Here is an 18,618-nt window from a genome sequence, read left to right as displayed (position 1 = left end):
TTCAGTGTGAAAGTTGTTACCTCTGAATGAAAAAGTGTAACAACAGCAAAATAAATTATGTCTCAGTTTTTGTTTTTTTTCTTTTTATGTGAAAGGTTAACACTTCAACTGACACTACAAGTGTTTACTAATTTGGCTTTAACTCACAGAATTTGAATTGGGTAGAAAACCTTTGAATATTACTTTTCCCATGAATGTTTTCCCCATACTTGGTGTTGCCAAAGAGACTACCTTGGCACTGTTTAACTAAACATTTATTGATTAATTCATTCAAGCATCAAAGCTAATGAATACTTACAGATAGCAGTTGCCACAAACAAATTTTAGGAAGAATATCTTATTGCTAGGTACAGTAACTAGAAAATTATAAGAATTTTAAATCATGGCTCCACATGTTGAAAGATCAAAAAGGAAGGCTGTTAAATCAGAAAGAACAGACTTCAGAATGATGCAGGGTTGTTTGTTTCCCCAGGGAAAATGTTCTTTCCAGGGCCAAGAGCATTTTCTTATTTTTTCCATATTCCTTCCATCCATCCATCCATCCATCCATCCATCCATCCATCCACCCACCCACTCACTCACCCACCCATGCATGCATGCATGCACCCTACACACCTGTGTCAAATACAAAGCTGGATCCTCAGGACACAGTGGTTTCTGCTCTCTCTGAGTTTCAGTTCTAAATTTAAAGGCAAACTCAGAAGTTGCTAAATGTGTGAGCTCTTTTCCCCTCTATCAAATCAATTGCATTTTCCCACACTTCCAACATTCATTTTGTTGTCCACCTGTTCATGGGAAGCAAAGGCACCTTTGCAGACAGATTTCAGTCTGGCTTTCTTTCATCCAATTGCAATGGGCCTCTGATCTTTTCATGGCTGGCTGCTTGCCGTGCATGTCTCAACGAGCACCTCCTTGGAGGGGCCTCTTTTAACCATCTCATCTGAAGTAGTCATTCACCAGCTGCCATCACATCAACCTGTTTTATTTTCATTGTAGCATTTGTCCTTGATATTTTTCATTTGCTTATTTAATTGGTCCCCCTTTCTGCCATGAAAGCTCTATGAGGGCAGACAGGTGCCTCATCTGCTTGTTTGCCTCCGAATTCCGAAATGATTTGAAACGCAGTTGGCATTCATTAAATATTTGTTGACTTAATGAATGGATTCTTAATTGGCTACTACTGCTTAAAGGTCTACAAATACTGATTCATCCTTGTTGACAAGTTTTTACTTCTCACACGTATGCATATTAATCAGAATTTAAAACTAAGTCTTAAAAATAAAAACAGCTTGGAAACGTGGGAAACATCTGGCAGAGAAATCATTCTTGCATTCGCAGTGATGGAAGGAAAATTTTTTCTCTGAAGTAAGCAGGTTGTTGGCCTCTTTATCGGTATCATTGGAAAATGCTTGCCTATTTTTGTTGGTTTTCTCAGGAACTGGGAACATCTGGCGTTGGGAACATAGAACGTTGTTCATTTTTAAAGCAGAGTCATAATAACTTTATGAGTTGAGAGTAAGAGAGAAAATGCCCAAAGAAAATGAAGGCAGTCTGGAGAAAGAAGAGGCTCGTGTCCCTTTTAAGGAACAGGTTTCCTTGGCTCTTTGAGAGTGGTTCTTAAAGGAAGCTTCCTAGAAAGTCCGCAGTTGGTATCCTTACTAAATGAGCCAACTAAATAGTAGAGGGGAAAAAAAGAGTGCGTGCCTGGCTCCTCCTAGTTCAGGCTCATACCGCCTCCTGAAAGTTGTGGCTACAGGACAGGCTTTGGCTGCTTTCTAGAACGTCGCTCGGATCCCTTTAAAGGTGGGAATCTTGACGGAGAATGCGGGGGATGAAGGCGGGAGCTGAGGGCTGGAGAGTCTCTGTTGACATAGTAACTCTTCAGCTCCGTCTCCCTTGCTCTCCGCTCTTACGCTTCGCTACCACCAGCGGCCCCGCCTGTGCCCTCTCTGCCCGGGCGCCCCAGACGCATCCTCGCGGGGTCTCCTCGGCCTGACCTGCTCAGGTCAAGGTCCTCTTTGCACCCCCTTAAGTGGTGACTTCTCCCCGGGCTAGTGGGCGAGCCACTTGCGGCGGGCGTCTGCACCCCCTGCCTCATCGCCGTACCCTGGGCACCGGTCTGCCCAGCACCAGTTCGGCCGCTGACGCGAACCCTCCGCACCGGGTCCCCGCTGGAACTGCCCACTCGGCTCCCCCGGGAGCGGGGCCCAGGCCAGTCGGGCGTTCCCGCCATGAGCCAGAGCCCGGCGTTCGGGCCCCGGAGGGGCAGTTCTCCCCGGGGCGCTGTCGGAGCCGGTGCGCGGCGCAACGAGAGCCAGGACTATCTGCTCATGGACTCGGAGCTGGGAGAAGACGGCTGCCCGCAAGCCCCGCTGCCTTGTTACGGCTACTACCCCTGCTTGTGAGTGCCGGCGACGCGGGGCGGATCGGGCGCGGGCTGCGCGGAGGGAGGTTGTGCTCTCGCGGGAGTGGCCGAGTCCGGTCCGCGCGCGTCCTGAACCCGCGTGTGTACCTCCTAGGACGGTGCTGGGAGGTCCGCGAGAGCCAGGGCTGGGACCTGAGTGAGTGGAGGGGCGCGCGGGGAGTGGGGGAGGCGGGGGTGTCTAGGTTTGCTCCTCGTAGGTACGCATGGATATGTTTGCCCACGAGAGTGAGACCGCATAGTACCAACACCACTGCAGGTGATTAGATGGGTGGTCGATTTCTCCAGACCCCTTCATCCTGCGCTCTCCAAGAGACAGGATCGCTACGTAACAGGCGTGATCTGAACAGGGGGCTGATTCAGATGTGCGCCCGGGTGACTCTTAGCGTATGTGGGAGAGATGACTAGAACTCCAAGGGTTGGAGCTGCCTGGGTGCTGGGTGCGCCCGGCGGTCTCCACGCTTGGCTTAGCGTTTCGGGCTGAGCGCTTAGGTCCTTGGACCGTGGGACAGCCAAAGTTAGACCAGGACCTCTCCCCGGTCCTGGGGCCTTGGAGTGAAGACAGAAATAGAACCAACAGGACTCTCCACCGGCGGCGCGAACCTTTTCACCCGGGGCGTCTGGGGAGACGAGCCTGTTAGGGGCTGGGAGACTCACGGGCTATAGAAGTGAGGGCGTCGGGGTCGTTTGTATTGGGCTGTGGGTAACTGCAAGCTTTTGTTTATGAATCTAGGGTATTATCTTTTAGCTGGGTGGGTGGCGGGAGGGGAGGTAGGGAGTAAGCAGAGTGGACTCCAGAAGAAAAGACTCCGCTTCCCCGACACCGCTGTGACCACATGTGCAGCGGGCAGATAGCATTTCTGTCCCATTGCCCCTTTGGGTGATTGGGTAGTCAAGTTTCCTGACTTGTCACATCCACCCGCAAGCGGTTTCCCGAGGTTCTCAGCTCTATAAACAGCTTTAGTTGGAGGGAGGATTTCACCCCATAGGCGCCTGGCAGACCCTCCTGATAGGTGGGTGCTGTATCAGGGCTGCCCAGCCTCAAGCCCTGCTGCGGTGCCCTTTCGAAGTAAGAGGTGAGCCCCAGTAAAGGGAGCATCTAATTTTTCTCAAAGATAAAGGAAAATAGTTAGAACTGGTTTCATTCATCTGTGTGCTGTGCAAGTTAAGAGCATTTACAATTATGTATATGTTTTTCTTTTTAAAAGTTCAAGACATAATTCCCATACCACGTAATTCCCCCATTTAACTTGTACAATGCACTATTTTTAATATATCCATAAAGTTGTACAGCCACCACTAATATCTAATTCCAGGACAATTTCATCATCCCTCAAAGAAATCTTACACTTGATGTGTTAAATTAGAAGATATTTTTATGTCTCATAGTACAGACTTTTCCAACTTTAATGGCTAGCATGCAAATCATGTGGAAATCTTGTTAGAATGCAGATTTTGAGAAGGCAGGTCTTAGGTACAGCCCAAGATTCTCCATTTCTGACATCCCTCAGATGATGACAAGGTTGCTAGTCTGTGGACCACCCTCTGAATAGCAAGGTGATATATGACAAGAAAAAACAAGAATAGAAAGAAAAATCAATAAATCTTGGATATTCTGAAATGCTGCTATTTTAAAATGTACTTTGAAGGTGTAAGTTTAAGACATAGATGGAATTTTTATTGGTTTAAACTTGAGATCTCCGATGTCTGAGGGTTATAGGTTTGGCAACATTACCTCCTGGCTAAACTAGGTGACTAAAAATTTATACGGCTTTTTAAAAATTAGACTGCTCCATGAACAAAACCTTTTTTCATTCTATAATCCCTATAATCACTTGTCGCTGTGTCTGTCAAAAAATGATTTGATTAAAAACCTTGTGGTTATATATCAGTAGTGAGAGAGACTAAATAAAGTAATAATTCCAAGTTGTCCTGGAAACTCTTCCCAGTGCTTTCTTCAAATGTGGCTTACTGCCTAATTTGTCTAATTATTGTTATTACATTTTTTAGCTACAAGTTCTCACTATGTTACCCAGGCTGTCCTCAACATGCAGTATTTAGTGAATATTCCCTTAGTTCAAGAATCCTGGACTATTCTTAATAAATAGAACTGAGCAGCAGAGTGATGAACAGAAATATTATAATGTGCTTCAATTCATAACATCCACCCTCTGCGTGATGTCAGAGGTACTATAATACATGTAAGAGTGAGCCATGCTCTAGAATTTGAGTTTGGTTTTATATGAATCTATTATTTCCAAAAGTTTCTATAGTTACATTTCATCCACTGTTTTCTCTGACAAGGTTTTAATTTTTTCCAGTTGAATAATCAACTAACGGAAAAATTTTAACCAAGAAACAAAAGTACTTCACACCTATGATGTATGAGAAAGAGCTAAAGAAAATTACTCCCTCTGGTAGAGTAGAAATCAACTCTTCCATATGCTTTTGACTTGTGATTTATACAATTTCATAGTGGGAGGTGTATCATTTCTGAAAGTGGCAATCACTAGTACATTTTAGATATGAATATTGCCATTTCTCAAATCATTGATATTTTCCCTTATAAGATCCCAAGTCTTTGTAAGTTGTCATTTCTGTGGAATAAATTCCATGACTCTTGCCAAAAATTTCTGTTTCATAGTTTTCTTATTTAGAAAAACTTTTTACATATATTTATGGGGCTTCAGTAGTAATGGGGCTTCAGTAATGGGGCTTCAGTTTTTATTTATATTTGTGGGGCTTCAGTTTTCAGTAGTAAAACTGAAAATTATGGTAAATTATCTTATTTGTGAGCAATTATGTGCAATAAGGCCTTAATAGTTAAAGTGGTAATAAATTGAAATGGTGTTTAGGAGAAAATGGCTCAGATTTTCTCTTTATTCAACTTTCAATAGCAAATCAATTAATATTCTCTATTGTGATCAATTTGTAATGGTGATTAGCAAGAAAGGCCCATGTCCTGCCAAGGTCCCAGGAGGCATTTCAGATTTCCTTTATTTAGAACTTTAAAGATATGTTTACAGTTCATCACTGCTGAACTTGGGGAAGAATCCCAGACATTTAAAAAAGTTAAGCATTTCTAAAATCTCAGGATCTGAAATCACAGTCCAACTAAACTTTCTGCTTGGGAAGGAGTAATTGATTGATTATGAATAATGAAACAGTAAACTGTAAACTAAAGCACTGGCAATTCAGCTGACTGAGACAATCTGAAAAATTTATGGTTACAGACACCTAGCAGTACTGAATAAAAGATTTTAAATGATTTTAAAACATCTCCCAATTTTGTGAAAAATAAAAGGGTAATCTACCATGTGCTAAGAACAAAGACATTAAAAGCAAGTATAGATTGTGAAGTGATGATGTGGTTGCCCTGTGAGTTATGCGTCCCAGTGACCAAGAAGCCTGGAATCTGATGTCCATACGAGACAGAAAGAAGGTAAACTCTTGGTGCCAGATGAGGCAGAGAGCTGGAACTGAGATACCCCTGTGCCCTGCATAAAGCCATTAAATAAAAATGTAGGCTAGAAATATATGCCCACCAGCATAGAGTGAGAACAGGAAACTTTAACAGTAAGAAGAAAAGAACACTCCCCCTTGAGAATATCGTTTTTGGGGTTTTTGTTTTTATACCCTACCTAACTAGCCTAGAAATTGTCAACATGGAAAATACTCCTGAGGCTCCTATAAGAGTAAAACACAAAATCGTTATGAAAGACTAGTATCAAGCATCTAGATTGCCTAGGCTTTTCAAGAAGAAAGCAAGTCCTGCTAAAGATACGCTTGCTATAATGAATAACAAAACACACAAGGAAACAATCGACCAAGAGTGAGAGTCAGTGGACCATGGACTCAATCGACCATGAGTGAGTAGATATAAGACATGCAGTAGTTAGTGGATTTTTTAAAAAGTTGAGATAATACAACAACATGAAAAAGAATATTTAAAAGTACGTATAAATGTTGACAATATAAAAGAATAAATCAAACCTTAAGAAAAAAATGACATTTTTAAAGAAAAGGACAAATAGAACATCTATAAGTAAAAAATACAATTCTTAAAAAAAATTAATGGAAGGGCTAAATGCAGATTAGAGCATAATTGATGATAATACCCAAAATGCAGAGACATAAAAATATTTTGTATGAACATTGTTAAGAGTAATGGAGCTAGAAGGTAAGAGTTCCAGGAAGAGAATACATATAGAAGTGGGAGAGGCAACACTTGAATAGATAATGGGTAAGGATTTTCCAGAAATAATGAATTTTCATGTTTATGAAGTATACCAGTATTATTGTAAAACAGAAAAATAAACCCATTTAAACGTATCATTTAAATTGCAGAACACCAAAGACAAGAGGAAATACTAAAAATTAATGAAAACATAGAGATTTGAATGAGAGAGTTTTAAAATTCAAAGTATTTACAGTGGAAATGCACTCATAATATATTTTGATATTACCTTGGTTAAAGAATGTATAGCTTGTAAGAACTATGGCTTTTCCATTACATAAAAGGTTTACTCTCTTGTTATTAATGGAGTCAGTGCTCCACTGCTGATAAGGTCTCCGATGGATATGTACTAAATATTTTTAAAAGGTGACTTATTGCATCACAGTCTTAGAGGAAACTCAAAGTGATTCTTAATTCTATCCTCTCATATGAAAAAAACAAAAAATGACTTTGAAAAAATGGGTCACAGATCCTTTAAAATTTTTATTGACTTCAAGAGGGTTTTGGGTGACCTGAACCCCATTTATGAAAATAAGATCCAGAGTTTGAATTCCCAGTTTAAGAAAGGTAATGTAATGTTAGAGACCACAAGTAAAATCCCCCACATATTGCTTTCTTTTCTCCAGGCAAAAAAAAGTTAGTATTGAACACATTGATAATAAGGGAATGAAAAATTCAGACTGTAGGCTAGAGAATCTTTCCTGATATTACTTGCCAATAGGGTAACTAGTCTCTTAAAGAAGTTTAAGATTGAAGAACATGGACTCAGTCCTATGCATCATATTAAATTATCATATCCTTGTTATCTCTCCCTTGTTTTTGGCAACCATGTTAATTGAAACATCTGTTACACATTTTTACATTTATTTGTTCACACGACCTTTTCCTCTGACTAGAATGTAAGCCACAAGAAGTGGGTCTGTCCTTCATCCCCGTATCTTAACACAGTGCCTAGCAGAGAGAAGGTACCATTTAATCTATTCCTCAACAAAGAGATTTCCTCCTCCTTGATATTTATTCAAATAAGAAATAAAATGATGCCAGCTACTTTAATGAAATAGCATCTGGATCAGCTAAGTTGGGCAGAAGAGTGAATGTCCACATCAAAAGAGATACCTATATCTTGTATTCCAGCTGCCTGTCACAAAGACTCATCTTTCAGGGAATCTTTCACCAGTCACTACTGCCACCAGCATACTACTCTTCTTTTAGCTCTCTAGCCTGAGGCTCTTCCGTTAAAGTTCCCTCTGCACACCTGAGGCGAGGCTATATCTTTACCAAAGAGAATTAATAAAAAGGGAAAAACTCCTGGCTGGCTATAACTGCTCTTCCAGCTCATTTATGGAGTCTCCTAGGGATTGACCCTTGCCTGGCCCCAAGCATCATCTATCTGGCAGCGAGCGTTCTTGTTTTCCCTCTGCAGACCGTCCTCAATCAATCTAGTGCTTAGTCCTAGCCCAGACTGAAGAATGACTGCCTCCCCACCTCCCGCCACAACCTTTTTCTTTGGTGTAATATCTATTTTCCAAACTTTATTTCTTTTTAAAATTCTCCTTCTTTCCTAGATGATTGACATTAGATATGTCTACTCCTTTAAGCAAAGATACCACCACTGACCCACAGAAGTGTGGCTTTACTCTCTGACCCCAAAGGGGCAGTCACATCAGAACATGAGAGTCCAGCAGCAGTACGAGGTATTTCCAAATAAAATTAAAGGGCTGATTTTCTTAACAAGACATATTTATTGAATGGTAAGTGAAATCAATAAGAGAGAACATGTGTGACACAATGATTTCTTATACATATGTAGTGGTCTAGAACGCAGAAAGAATCCTATAATCTAGTATACCCTTTGAAATGGCATCTATAACCATAAAGCCAAGACCTGGACTTTGGTGAAAGATTGCAGTGTGGAAGCTTGCTCTTCCAGGGGAAAAGCACGTGTAAAAACCACCTTCGAATCTGGCTCCCCTTCTGTTAGGAGTAATCATCTCCCCCAACCACTTGAATTAATGGTGGGTCTCATAGCTGATGACTTTGAAGCTCTGTATTCTGCATGGAAACGACCTGTTTTGTGTTGAAACCTCCCCTGGCTTGAAGTAATCAACTCTACTGGTAACATATTATTATCGTGAAGCATTTTTAGGGTGCCAGCATTGTAGATTGTGGAATGATTGCCAGATGTGCTTAAAAGTCCACATTTATTCTGTAACAAAATGTTTGCCTCCAGGAAGACATTGCATAATTTTTTTTCTCTAGACAGTTTATGCTCCTTGAGTTGTAAGAAGTAACTTCATAAGGCAATTCATCTTAAAGAAGGTAAAAGTCATAAAAGGAAAACATTTTCTTGAGTCCATTCTTATTTTTCTCCCTCTTTCATAAAAAATGCCAAATATAATTGGTTCCAGTTGGATAAAATTACCATGTGTGTGATTGCTCTTTGTTTAGGAATCTTCTGATGGCTTTCAATACATGCAGAAGTGTTCATCCATATGCCAAATTTCAATTAAACTTTGGCATCTAAAATTTGGTATGCTGCTCAAGAGGCTTTAAGCCATTGGAACTGACTGAATCACAAGTTCTTATGGAATCTCTGTTTAGAGCAGAATACAGAAATGAGTGTTATACATACTCAAACAACCTATATGATTGCAGCATAACTGTTCTCCACCTAATTCAGCTCTCAGCCATGACAAAGAGGAGAAATGATGTTAACTAGAATTACATACAGTTTAATGTAAGTTGCTGTTTCTGTGGAGGACTAATCCAAAATATTTATATATATTTGGGGCAACTAACATTTTTTGAATACCTATTCTGTAGCAGGTTCTTTTCTAGCTGTCATACAAATGTAATTTGATCTTCAGAGCATCTACTCAGCTATTTTTAGCATCCGTTTTATAAAGAACAATGCTGAAATTTAGAAATGTTAAACAATGTGCAGAAAGTTACACAGCCAGTAGGTTGTTGTCAGGTGGGCAAAACCCAATATATTTGGGGCTGGAACATGTGGACCATGGGGCTGGCAGATTCTCTCAGTATCCCATATCTCAGTCCTCTATTCTCTCAGTATTCAGCCAGGCACAGCTGGATACAGGTGGATTATGCTCTTCAAAAGCGCACTCACCCCCATTCCTTCTCTTCTCCCTTTTCATAGGAATTTGGAAAGCCACACGTTGGCTCTGATCTACTGAACCAACATTCCTTGTGCTGTGCTCATTATATCTAAGTTATATCCTGGGTACGGATAGAAGACTGGAAGAAAAGGGCATAAATAGCAGTAATAAGTATGTTTAACCCCCACTTTCTCTTTCTGTTGAAATCTTAGCCATCTTTGGAGGTCAAGCTTTATATCTCACTTCTTTCATTAATTCATTAATCTATTTATTCACTCATCTCTGTTGATTTTATATGATTATGTCCAGCAAGAATAGAAATAATAGCTAGATTTATTAGCGACTTCTGTGTGCTAGGCCCTTCTCCAAGTGCTTTGTAGGTATTAACTCATTTAATCCGTATCACAAACCTATGAGATATGCATTTTTATAATCCTCACTTTACTGATAAGAAAAAAGAATGACAGTAAAAAGAAGGTAGGTGACTTGCCAAATGCTACACAGCTAGCAGTTGGCACAAATGGGAAGAAAGAAAGGGAAGAGCAAAGGATTTTGTTTTATCTCTTATTTCAATAAAGAGTGAAACTAGGTTTTGAAAAATTACCAGTCTTTGTCACCAAAGGAAGACTATGAATGTTAACAAAATTGTGTGTCGATTGCTAATGTTACCAAAGATCCACAAACTGATCATGACTAAAGATTGCAAAAGGCAAGGCTTTCTTTTACTTTTCATTGCCATCATGTGGATAAAACTGCTTCTATGCTATAATGCAGGTTGTTTTAGAGACATTGACTCACATGACAGTGTGAAACTGGGGATTTAACCACAAGATTTGCATAATTTTTAAAGCATTTACATGGTATTCATCTAAAAATATAAGTTGCCAGGAATCAATTACAGTGTGGATAGTCATGTTAAGATTGACTGCCTATTCAAAGCAGAGTTCATGTTTCAATTGCACCAGCTTTGGTTTGTGATACAAAAAGCATTTTGTCCTGACTTGTAGTAGCACAAAACCTTCACACAAAAAAGAAAAAACAAAAAAACTAGGAAGAGTTCTTTTCATGGGAATCGCTAATAAAACTATCTTGAGAGTTAGGAGTCAAAATAAGAATTAGAAATGGCAATTTCTAAAGGTAACTTAAAAATTCTTTTAGGGAGCTAAACTGTTATAGCTAAATATCATTTTTGTTATTACTGAGTTAGCCTTCTTGAAACAGAATTTTGTACAGAGTAGATCGTGGCAGAAGCAGCTATAAAAAGCTGATCCTGGGCAGTAAGAAAATCCCCACACTTACCTAGGGGAGGGATTTCTGCAGGAACCCTTTTTTTGGAGGGGCATTCAGGGCCAGACACTGTATTCCATCTGGAAAGATTCTTAATTTATTTCAACAAACATTTGTTTAAGTTCCTTTGGTATGTTAGGCACCATTTTAGGGTAACCAATGAATACCATATAGCATGAAGTCTAAGCTTCTATCAATTGTAACCTGCTCTGACATTTTATGTATCTTTAAGAAATAAGCAAAAAGAAGTGTTATCAGTTAAATTGTATCTTAGATTTTTATTTTTTACCTCTTAAAACAGTTCTTTATACTCAATTAGATATAGATTTGGATCATATATAACTCTTATGCACATAATTAAAAAATAAACAAATTTGTTATGGTATTCCTAAGTTCCTTCACATTTGGGGATGGAGTCTTCAGAATCGCTTTTCAACTCAGAAGCTTCAGTGCCCATATTTTTCCACAGGATTGTGCTCTGTGCCAAAAGGACATTGATGATGAAGGATTTCTTTAAAACAATCTAAAGAATCCATAATAGACCAAAAGCTTTTGGTGCTAGACAATTAAACTGACTTTGCAATTACACATAAGTAGCCTGTTTTGAGTAACAGTTCCAGAATGTTGCTAAACAAATCTGATTCAACACTGTTCCTTACGTACTCTCCACCCTTCTCAACACACACACACACACACACACACACACACACACACACACACACACGTATTTGTTTCTTAGGCTTGAAAGGAGCTTCACTACTGTTCCCAGGATTTTTTTCAAGCCATGCCATTCATTCTGAAACTCTGGATGCCATTGTTTTTAATGTTGGCACATGCACTGACGATGAAAACTATGTCACGGTAATGACTGACACTTGACTGACAGCGATTGCAAGAAGGCTTGGATTATAAGACATGTTGTATGTAGAAAAGTTAAAATGGGAGAAATATGTGTCTTAGACTCAATGAAATATGTTCAGTGGGCTAGAGTTACTGTAAATGAGAACGAAGATGAAACATGAAAGATTACAAGGCAAACAGTATTGCTTATGATCTGTCCAAAAGCTAAGAAGTTTGGATTTTATTCTCTAGCTGACTTGAAAACACAGATAAGACTATGCCAGGCCCTAGCTTTATTTACATTAGCTTATTTAATCCTCACAACAAACCTGTGTGGTTGGTAATATTATTTCTACTTGTAAATGCAGAAAAAGAAGTTCAGAAAGGTAAAATAATTTGCCAAAGAATTAATGGTTCTTAAGTATCTCAGCCAGGATTTGGGTTCATATTTGACTGTTTTGTTTATTTGCTTGTTTGCTTTTACCTTTACTGTTCTACACTTCCTCTGAAGTAGAATACCAGTTCGATGAGGAAAGGAGGTACTCTGTAAAAAAATGACTAGCATCTGGTAGGGACTCAAGAAATATTTGTGAAATGAATAAATTAATGCCTGCCTTATACAAAATGATTTCAGTGTATTGGTCTTATCTCTACAATTCTTTCCTCTATGGACGTCATACTGTATCACTAGATTTTGCCTTTAGGGTATCAAGTTTTCATCTTAGCATTTTTAGAAATACATTATTGGAGTTTTATATTCTTGGAGCTTAGGTCATTTGATGAGTTTTTTTTTTAATTATACTTTAAGTTCTGGGGTACATGTGCAGAACGTGCAGGTTTGTTACATAGGTATACACATGCCATGGTGGTTTGCTGTAGCCATCAACCCGTCATCTACATTAGGTATTTCTCCTAATGCTATCCCTCCCATAGCCCCTCACCCCCTGAAAGGCCCCAGTGTGTGAAGTTCCCCTGCCTGTGTCCATGTGTTCTCCTTATTAATCTCCCACTTATGAGGGAGAACATGCGGTGTTTGGTTTTCTGTTCTTGTGTTAGTTTGCTGAGAATGATGGTTTCTAGCTTCATCCATGTCCCTACAAAGGACATGAAGTCATCCTTTTTTATGGCTGCATAGTATTCCATGGTGTATATGTGCCACATTTTCTTTATCCAGTCTATAATTGATGGGCATTTGGGTCGGTTCTATGTCTTTGCTATTGTGAACAGTGCTGCAATAAACATATGTGTGCATGTGTCTTTATAGTAGAATGATTTATAATCCTTTGGGTATATACCCAGTAATGGGACTGCTGGGTCAAATGGTATTTCTAGTTCTAGACACTTGAGGATTGCCACACTGTCTTCCACAATGGTTGAACTAGTTTACACTCCCACCAACAGTGTAAAAGTGTTCCTATTTCTCCACATCGTCTCCAGCATCTGTTGTTTCCAGACTTTTTAATGATCACCATTATAACAAGCGTGAGATGGTTTTAATTTGTGGTTTTGATTTGAATTTCTCTAATGAGTTTTTTTCCATATGTTTGTTGGCTGCATAAATGTCTTCTTTTGAGAAGTGTCTGTTCATACCCTTTGCGCACTTTTTGATGGGTTTTTTTTTTCTTGTAAATTTGCTTAAGTTCTTTGTAGAGTCTGGATATTAGCCCTTTGTCAGATGGATAGATTGCAAAAATTTTCTCCCATTCTGTAGGTTGCCTGTTCAATCTGATGATGGTTTCTTTTGCTTTGCAGAAGCTCTTTAGTTTAATTAGATCCCATTTGTCAATTTTGGCTTTTGTTGCCATTGCTTTTCGTGTTGTAGTCATGAAGTCCTTGCCCATGCCTATGTCCTGAGTGGTATTGCCTAGGTTTTCTTCTAGGGTTTTTATGGTTTTAGGTCTTATGTTTAAGTCTTTAATCAATCTTGAATTAATTTTTGTATAAGGTGTAAGGAAGGGATCCAGTTTCAGTTCTGCATATGGCTAGCCAGTTTTCCCAACACCATTTATTAAATAGGGAATCCTTTCCCCATTTCTTGTTTTTGTCAGGTTTGTCAAAGATCAGATGGTTGTACATGTGTGGTGCTATTTCTGAGGCCTCTGTTCTGCTCCATTGGTCTGTGTATCTGTTTTGGTACCAGTACCATGCTGTTTTGGTACCAGGACCATGCTGTTTTGGTTACTGTAGCCTTGTAATATAGTTTGAAGTCAGGTAGCGTGATGCCTGCAGCTTTGTTCTTTTTGCTTAGGATTGACTTGGCTATGCGGGCTCTTTTTTGGTTCCATATGAAATTTAAATTAGTTTTTTCCAATTCTGTGAAGAAAGTCAATGGTAATTTGATGGGGATAGCATTGAATCTATGAATTACTTTGGGCAGTATGGCCATTTTCACAATATTGATTCTTTCTATCCATGAGCATGGAATGTTTTTCCTTTTGCTTGTGTCCTCTATTTTTTCTTGAGCAGTGGTTTGTAGTTCTCCTTGAAGAGGTCTTTCACATCCCTTGCAAGTTGGATTCCTAGGTATTTTATTCTCTTTGTAGCAATTGTGAATGGGAGTTCACTCATGATTTGGCTCTCTGTTTGTCTGTTATTGATGTATAGGAACGCTTGTGATTTTTGCACATTGACTTTGTATCCTGAGACTTTGCTGAAGTTGCTTATCAGCTTAAGGAGATTTTGGGCTGAGACAATGGGGTTTTCTAAATATACAATCATGTCATCTGCAAACAGACACAATTTGACTTCCTCTTTTCAAAATTGAATATGCTTTATTTCTTTCTCTTGCCTGAATCCCCTGGCCAGAACTTCCAATACTATGTTGAATAGGAGTGGTGAGAGAGGGCATCCTTGTCTTCTGCCAGCTTTCAAAGGGAATGTTTCCAGCTTTTGCCCATTCAGTATGATATTGGCTGTGGGTTTGTCATAAATAGCTCTTATTATTTTGAGATACATTCCATCAATGCCTAGTTTGAGAGTTTTTATCGTGAAGGGCTGTTGCATTTTGTCAAACACCTTTTCTGCATCTATCGAGATCATCACATGGTTTTCGTCATTGGTTCTATTTATGTGATGGATTACATTTATTGATTTGTGTATGTTGAACCAGCCTTGCATCCCAGAGATGAAGCCAACTGGATCATAGTAGATAAGCTTTTTGATGTGCTGCTAGATTTGGTTTGCCAATATTTTATTGAGGATTTTCGGATCAATGTTCATCAGAGATATTGGCCTGAAATTTTCTTTTTTGTTGTATCTCTGCCAGGTTTTGGTATCAGGATGATGCTGACCTCATGAAATGAGTTAGGGAGGATTCTGTCTTTTTCTATTGTTTGGAATAGTTTCAGAAGAAATGGTACCAGCTCCTCTTTGTACTTCTGGTAGAATTTGGCTGTAAATCCATCTGGTCCTGGACTCTATTTGGTTGATAGGCTAATAATTGCTTCCTTATTTTCAGAACTTGTTATTGGTCTATTCAGGGATTTGACCTCTACCTGGGTTAGTCTTGGGCGGGTGTATGTGTCCAGGAACTTATCCATTTATTCTAGATTTTCTACTTTATTTGCATAGAGGTGTTTATAGTATTCTCTGATGGTAGTTTGTATTTCTGTGGGATTGGTGGTAATATCCCCTTTATCTTTTTTTATTCCATCTATTTGATTCTTCTCTCTTTTCTTCTTTGTTAATCTGGCTAGCGGTCTATCTAGTTTGTTGATCTTTACAAAAAACCAGCTCCTGGATTCATTGATTTTTTTGAAGGATTTTTTGTGTCTTTATCTCCTTCAGTTGTGCTCTGATCTTACTTATTTCTTGTCTTCTACTAGCTTTTGAGTTTGTTTGCTCTTGTTTCTCTAGTTCTTTTAATTATGATGTTAGGGTGTCGATTTTAGATCTCTTATGCTTTTTCTTGTGGGCATTTAGTGGTATAAATTTCCCTCTAAACACTGATTTAGCTGTGTCTCAGAGATTCTGGTACATTGTGTCTTTGTTCTCGTTGGTTTCAAAGAACATCTTTATTTTTGCCTTAATTTTGTTATTTATGCAGTAGTCATTCAGGAGCAGGTTGTTCAGTTTCTGTGTAGTTGTGCGGTTTTGAGTGAGTTTCTTAATCCTGAATTCTAATTTGATTGCGCTGTGGTCTGAGAGACTTGTTTGTTATGATTTCCATTCTTTTGCATTTGCTGAGGAGTGTTTTACTTCCAATTATGTGGTCAATTTTAGAATAAGTTTGATGTGGTGCTGAGAAAAATATATATTCTGTTGATTTGGGGTGGAGAGTTCTGTAGATGTCTATTAGGTCCCATTGGTCCAGAGCCGAGTTCAAGTCCTGGATATCCTTGTTAATTTTTTGTCTCTTTGATCTCTCTAATATTGACAGTGGGGTGTTAAAGTCTCCCACTATCATTGTGTGGGAGTCTAAGTCTCTTCGTAGGTCTCTAAGAACTTGCTCTATGAATCTGGGTGCTCCTGTATTGGGTGTACATATATTTAAGATAGTTAGCTCTTCTTGTTGCATTGATCCATCTATCATCATGTAATGGCCTTCTTTGTTTCATTTGATCTTTCTTGGTTTAAAGTCTGTGTTTTCAGAGTCTAGGATTGCAACCCCTGCTTTTTTTTTTTGCTTTCCATTTGCTTGGTAAATATTCCTCCATCCCTTTATTTTGAGCTTATGTGTGTCTTTGCATGTGAGATGGGTCTCCTGAATACAGCACACTGATGCATCTTGACTCTTCATCAAACTTGCCAGTCTGTGTCTTTTAATGGGGGCATTTAGCCTGTTTACATTTAAGGTTAATATTGTTATGTGCGAATTTGATCCTGCCATTATGATGTTAGCTGGTTATTTTGCCCGTTAGTTGCAGTTTCTTCTTAGTGTTGATGGCCTTTACAATTTGGTATGTTTTTGCAGTGGCTGGTATCAGTTGTTCCTTTCCATGTTTAGTGTTTCCTTCAGGAGCTCTTATAAGGCAGGCCTGGTGGTGACACAATCTCTCAGCATTTGCTGGTCTGTAAAGGATTTTATTTGCCCTTCGCTTATGAAGCTTAGTTTGGCTGGATATGAAATTCTGGTTTGAAAATTGTTTGTTTAAGAATGTTGAATATTGGCCCCTCCTCTCTCCTAGCTTGTAGGGTTTCTGCCAAGAGATTAGCTGTTAGTCTGATGGGGTTCCCTATGTGGGTAACCCAGTCTTTTCTCTCTGCCTGCCCTTAACATTTTTTCCTTCATTTCACCCTTGGTGAATCTGACGATTATGTGTCTTGGTGTTGCTATTCTTGAGGAATACCTTTGTGGTATTCTCTGTATTTCCTGAATTTGAATGTTGGCCTGCCTTGCTAGGTTGGGGAAGTTCTCCTGGATAATATTCTGAAGAATGTTTTCCTACTTGGTTCCATTCTTCCCATCACTTTCAGGTACATCAATCAAACGTAGATTTGGTCTTTTCACATAGTCCCATATTTCTTGGAGGATTTGTTCATTTATTTTCACTCTTTTTTCTCTAATCTTGTCTTCATGCTTTATTTTGAGTTGATCTTCTGATATCGTTTCTTCCACTTGATCAATTTCGCATGTATGATACTTGTGTATGCTTCACGAAGTTTTTGTGCTGTGTTTTTCAGCTCCATCAGGTCATTTATGTTCTTCTCTAAACTGATTATTCTAGTTAGCAATTCTTCTAGCCTTTTTTCAAGGTTCTTAGCTTCCTTGCATTGGCTTAGAACATACTCCTTTAGGTCTGAGGAGTTTGTTATTACCCACCTTCTGAAGCCTATTTCTGTCAATTCGTCAAACTCATTCTCCATCTAGTTTTGTTCCCTTGCTGGTGAGGAGTTGTGATCCTTTGGAGGAGAAGAGGCATTCTGGTTTTTGGAATTTTCAGCCTTTTGCGCTGGTTTCTCCCCATCTTTGTGGATTTATCTACCTTTTGTATTTGAAGTCCGTGACCTTTGGAAGGGGTCTGTGAGTGGACGTCCTTTTTGTTGATTTTAATACTATTCCTTTCTGTTTGTTAGTTTTACTTCTAACAGTCAGGCCCCTCCGCTGCAGGTTTGCTGGAATGTGCTGGAGGTCCACTCCAGACCCTGTTTGCCTGGGTGTCACCAGCGGAGGCTGCAGAATAGCCCAGATTGCTGCCTGTTCCTTCCTCTGGAAGCTTCATCCCAGAGGGGCACCCACCAGATGCCAGCCAGAGCTCTCCTGTATGAGGTGTCTGTTGGCCCCTACTGGGAAGTGTCTCCCAGTCAGGATACACGGGGTTCAGAGACGCACTTGCGGAGATAGTCTGATAGTCTGTCCCTTATCAGAGCTCGAACACTGTGCTGGGAGATCCGCTGCTCTCTTCAGAGCTGCCTGGCAGGGACGTTTAAGTCTGCTGAAGCTGTGCCTACAACCACCCCTTCCCCTAGATGCTCTGTCCCAGGGAGTGGGGGTTTTGTCTCTAAGTTCCTGACTGGGGCTGCTGCTTTTTTTTTTCAGAGATGCCCTGCCCAGGGAGGAGGGAATCTAGAGAGGCAGTCTGGCCTGAGGGGCTTTGCTGAGCTGTGGTGGGCTACGCCCATTTGGAACTTCCCCACAGCTTTGTTTATACTGTGAGGATAAAACCGCCCCCTTAAGCCTCAGCAATAGCGGACGCCCCTCCCCCCCACCTAGCTAGAGTCACCCAGGTGATCTCAGACTGCTGTGTTGGCCAGGAGAATTTCAAGCCTGAGGATCT

The 18,618-nt window shown here is 39.8% G+C and overlaps 1 protein-coding gene across 2 annotated transcripts in view; it reads left to right on the top strand.

Moving 5' to 3' along the window:
* The first annotated feature begins 242 nt into the window (after positions 1 to 242).
* Positions 243 to 18,618, top strand: part of TRPC6 (transient receptor potential cation channel subfamily C member 6) — a 135,192-nt gene continuing 116,816 nt past the window's right edge. The window contains exon 1 of one of the 2 annotated variants that reach the window (XM_019035943.3): positions 243 to 2,401. In XM_019035943.3, coding sequence (XP_018891488.1) covers positions 2,232 to 2,401 — 170 coding nt within the window. In that variant the 5' untranslated portion in view covers positions 243 to 2,231. Of the gene's footprint in view, positions 2,402 to 2,447; positions 2,562 to 18,618 lie in introns of those variants that run through there. The other variant, XM_063693480.1, reaches the window with a different exon arrangement.

Source organism: Gorilla gorilla, chromosome 9 (genome assembly GCF_029281585.2).
Source record: "Gorilla gorilla gorilla isolate KB3781 chromosome 9, NHGRI_mGorGor1-v2.1_pri, whole genome shotgun sequence".
Classification (NCBI taxonomy): Eukaryota; Metazoa; Chordata; class Mammalia; order Primates; family Hominidae; genus Gorilla; species Gorilla gorilla.
This window is presented reverse-complemented; position numbering and strand designations above follow the sequence as displayed.